Source organism: Saccostrea cucullata, unplaced genomic scaffold, assembly GCF_032062105.1.
Source record: "Saccostrea cucullata isolate Sc308-1 unplaced genomic scaffold, CSIRO_AGI_Scuc_v1 ctg16819, whole genome shotgun sequence".
Classification (NCBI taxonomy): domain Eukaryota; kingdom Metazoa; phylum Mollusca; class Bivalvia; order Ostreida; family Ostreidae; genus Saccostrea; species Saccostrea cuccullata.
In genome coordinates, this window is record NW_026940700.1 from 3963 (window position 1) to 8554 (window position 4592).

The 4592-nt window shown below is 35.2% G+C and overlaps 1 protein-coding gene across 1 annotated transcript; it reads right to left on the minus strand.

Annotated features, from left to right (window-relative positions):
- Positions 1–987: 987 nt before the first annotated feature.
- Positions 988–4275, minus strand: LOC134256013 (uncharacterized). Its single transcript, XM_062738607.1, has 4 exons — positions 4214–4275; positions 1547–1710; positions 1187–1394; positions 988–1057 (listed from the first exon to the last, which is right to left on the minus strand). The coding sequence occupies exons 1-4, from the start codon at positions 4228–4230 to the stop codon at positions 988–990; spliced, it is 459 nt and encodes a 152-aa protein (XP_062594591.1). The 5' UTR covers positions 4231–4275.
- Positions 4276–4592: the final 317 nt, after the last annotated feature.

The following is a 4592-nucleotide window of genomic DNA, read 5'->3' on the forward strand; positions in this document are numbered from 1 at the left end:
AACTAAAGCGTTCAAAATTTTTAAGGTTAATGTTTTATTTCAAATAAGGTCACACTTCCAGGTCATATGGAATACATAAAGGAAATAAGAAAACCTGGCACCTACAGTTCACAAGTTCTTACCAAAGTTGAAATGCATCGAAAGTATAGATCAAACTCAAAATTCATGATCAAATGTGTAGGTACCTAAAGAATAGCCTTGTTATAATGAAAACACCATTTAAAGAGAATTCGCCCGTAATATCTAAGGACCCCCATATAAAGCTGCTGACTAAACCACCTTTCAATGTAATACATTTAAATCGTCAATGGTGTAGACGGACGTATGCTATACGGCACTCGGTAGCTAGCGACAAAATTATGAATGTAGTACACGGTACTCTTTTAAACAAGACAATGTGTCTTGTTAAAACTACCAATGTAGGTGTTAAGTAAACTGTTAGTAAATTGCATAGTAAAGTTTATCGATAATCAACATACATATAAAACACTTCCATGGAAAAAGCTAAGTTGTATATCTTGTATAAAAATATAGTAAATATGATAACAAAATACATGATAGTATATAATAATATTTTATAAAATCAGAATGTAAATTCACAATAAAAAATCTGTATCAAAATTACTTGCCTTTAATGACACATGAACCTTGATCTCGATAAATAAAAATAATTGGCAGTTTACTCCATGCTTTCCATTTTTAGCGTTCGTTTGCGTTAGCATTTGGCCGAGATTGCAAAGAGAAAATGTAAAGAGAAAACTAAAACAAAAGATGATTGATTGTATATTGTTTAACGTCCCACTCGAGAATTTTTCACACAAATGGAGATGCCACCACTTGTCGGTGGAGAGCTGCAAATTCTTGTCCTATACTCGGCACTCAGGGCTATTGAGCAGGGAGGGATCTTTTTTCTTGCCCGTACCCACTGCGATACGGGACCTCAGTTTATGCGGTTGCATCCGAAGAACCGGTCTCCATGTCCCACAGCTAGATTTGAATCTGCGGCGTACTTTGCGACTCTAGAGTAGACACTTTCACCACTGCGCCATGCGGGCGACTACTAAAGCAAATGAAGTTATGTTTCAAAACGATTTGTCATAAGTGTATAATTTGAACTTCTATCAAATTACTTAAATAGTGATGAAATGTTACAATGCCTTTGAAGATCAGCGTTTGTGTTAATTACACAGTTGTGCTGATAGGTATTTTCTGATGACTGAAATGAGTCCTTGGTGGTGAGAACAGTTCTCCAACATAACCAGTGTTCTCCCATTTATCATGTTCATCCATTCCGACGTGTTGGTCACTGGACAGCACTGTTTTTCTATGGTTTTCATGAAAAGGTCTAAATATTGGACTCATTATCACACCATCGGAGACATCTTCTGGGGTAACTATTAACAAACGAATACATAAATCATAATAGAATGTAAAATCCTGTATTTATAATCTATAAATTTAATATTTTATCATAACATTTTCGTTAAAAATAATTATAATTACAGTAGAGTCAGAAAAACGTTATATACAGTGCAGAAATACATACAGTGAAACTCTGTTGAGATATGATCATGGGATTGCGTAGAGATTTTGTGCCGGAGGTGTTTACAGCAGCGCTTGAGGTGAGAATAGCATAAACAACCAATCAGCAGAAGTGTTCCAGCTATACCCCATGCTATCCCCACCTTATCCAGGATCCACTCTGCTTTTCTACAGCAAAGTTTAACATATTTTCTTATTTGATATACAATAATTATTATAGATATATATTTATTTATGTAGGACTCCAAAGTGCGATGGGACTCCAAAGTCCGATGGTCACGCCAAAGTCCGATGGTCTGCGCCAAACCCCGATGGTTTGACACGCCAAAGTCCGATGGTGCAGAAAACAATTAACGTTTATGACGTCATAGTACTACTGCGCAAAAATGCGATATCGCGCCATGCTAAGGCCCGATTATTTAAAATAAATACAAATAAATATAAAATACAAAGACTAACACTAATCTCGCAGCACAGTTAAGGTTACAGTAAGGAGGCGGGGCCTAATTTGTACGGGAAATGTTTACTATGACGTCAGACATAAAATAAGGTCTTCAAAATACCACAAAATGAAATTATTTGCTATTTCAAACAGCTGGATAGCTGTATACTACATACACACTTACTATTACGTGCAGTTTTGTCGTTTGTTAAATCCCACACAACAGTATATAAACGATGCATCGATCGCAATGCACCTGTCAATGTGACGTCATCTCGCAACAATGACGCAGTTTGTACACAGTGAGAGGCTGATCAAGTCACATTTTGTACAATGAAAAATGTGTTTTGTTCTCAAATAAAATATTATTTGCAGTAAAATAAAAAGCCGTTAACGTGGATGCGATGTCTATTCTAGTAATTTATTTATAAACTGTACGTGCATTCTCCCGACAAGCGATACTGTCGTGTGTTTGTATGCAGATTCAATGAAAAAGTAATGGAAGGGCCCAAGTAAACCGATCTATTGCAAGGGCATACCGTCAATGTACCTTTTCAAAATTTTACACATAAACTCAAGAAGCATTAAGATATTTGAAAAGTGCTGCGAACCTCTTGAAATCTTGCAAATGAATTAATTATAGCTATATTTAATGTAGTTGACCAGCAAAATATTCAACCTGCCGTCCAACAAATTAAATTTTACCAATTAAAAAAGGGAATCTTTATAGGTTCGCAGCACTTTTCACAAACTACATATAGTGTTGAAAAGGATTATGAAATAAACTAAGATTTTTAACTTAGTTATGCCCTTGCAATATTGAAATTTATAGATGACCTCTAAACTGCAAGTATAATTGCCAAAGTCATGTGACGTCGACATCAAATTACATTTTTTTTATATCAGTGAATTCCTAAAAAGAATCACCCATCCTAATAAAGTATGTATTTTTTATCTTAAAAAATCGCCGGTATTTCCATTTGTAACCTTCACTGTGCTGCGCTTTTGAATATAGGTGCGAGACTAACTCTTATCAGTCGAAAAATTTATAACAACCGTAAGCTAGGTATCTTGGATGGGTGCATGACTAATCCAAATCAGTCCAATAGTGTGCGAGGACTAACCATAAAATCTCTTTGGTGAGTTCGAATAAACACATTGGTGTCCAAGAACTAACCCAATCAGTCGAATGGTGTACAAGGACTAACCTTAATAGCTCTGATGGGCGAAAACAATAAGCAAAATCAGTAAAATTGTAAGCGGGACAAATACTAAATCAATAGATTTTGAATGCAGGACAAGCCATAACGTCGGACTATTGTGACGTCATAAACGTTGATTGTTCCTTCGCACCATCGGACTTTGGCGTGTCAGACCATCGCATTTTAGCGTCGCGTGTCTCATAGGAAACAAGCCATCGGACTTTGGCTTGACCATCGGACTTTGGGGTCCGTAAAGACAGCGAGCCATCGGGGTTTGGCGCAGGCCATCGGGGTTTGGCGAGACCATCGGACTTTGGCGTCACCATTGCACTTTAGAGTCTTACATATATATATAATATTTTGTAAAATAGAAGCAATTGTGATGATTCCTTTTCCACTTGTCTTAGAAACGTGATCTCCACTGATTATACAATACATGTTTGCTCTTCTCCTATTTTCTATTGTTTTATGGACGTTTGGTCTAGAATACTGTTCGTTATCTCCACATCCTTCATTTATTGTGCAAATATGTAATTTAGTAAAGCAATCAAAAAATTGAAGAACTGTTCAATTATCCTTGTTTTCATAAAAGGGATAATTTGGCAATGCATATAGGCGTAGGCAAATTGAAAAGTAGGGGGTGAAGGGCTAAGCCAACAAAAATATAGACCCTCCTGGTTTCCGACGCCTGTGCTGCAAGATCAAAATCATTATAATCAGACATAAATTTCCACATGCTATTCCAATCCTTTTTTTTTAGTTATACGTGTATACAATACATTTACACTTGAACAAATGTAATTATATCAGACATTTAAGAGTAAGACGAAAGTAATCCCTAAATATGAACCAGAAAAAAAATGGTTGCTATGGAACAATGACTTTCTTTTGCATAAACATGTTTTTTTTCATTATTCTATCTCCAAACATGCATTTATATGCCTTTTCTGTCTTTTTCTGTCCATCATGTATAAGAAGATTTTTTTTTAGAAATTCATCAGTTGATACCGAGGTTTGATATACTTACCCCATTTTACTAACCATTTTCTTTGGGACCGCCTGGTAATGTTTATCTTCAGTCTAATCATGGGGACCTACAGCAAAATAGAGGTATTTGTAGAATAGAGATAAAACGTGTCCTATAAAGGAGTTATTTAAAGAAACAAGCAACGTTCTTTTTTTACACACATTATAAAATTATAGATGCTGCAAATCAAACAAAACACACAAATTGAAATCAATAATAATAAGCAAAAACGGGTCTCCTTAATTTTATCTTTATGTTACTATTATTATATATTATTTTATCAATATTAGATTTGAGCGATGAGGATATGATTAAACGTATGAAGCAAACAAAAATTATGAATGGTATACATGCATACTAAGACAGATCAAACATTTTT

Bases quoted from the DNA above. Each gene is read 5' to 3' on its own strand.
- LOC134256013 (XM_062738607.1), bottom strand. The intron at 1,395-1,546 runs GTATGTATTTCT...GTTTGTTAATAG, and splicing joins TATCTCAACAGAGTTTCACT to TTACCCCAGAAGATGTCTCC. The intron at 1,058-1,186 runs GTAATTAACACA...TTGCTTTAGTAG, and splicing joins ATACCTATCAGCACAACTGT to TCGCCCGCATGGCGCAGTGG.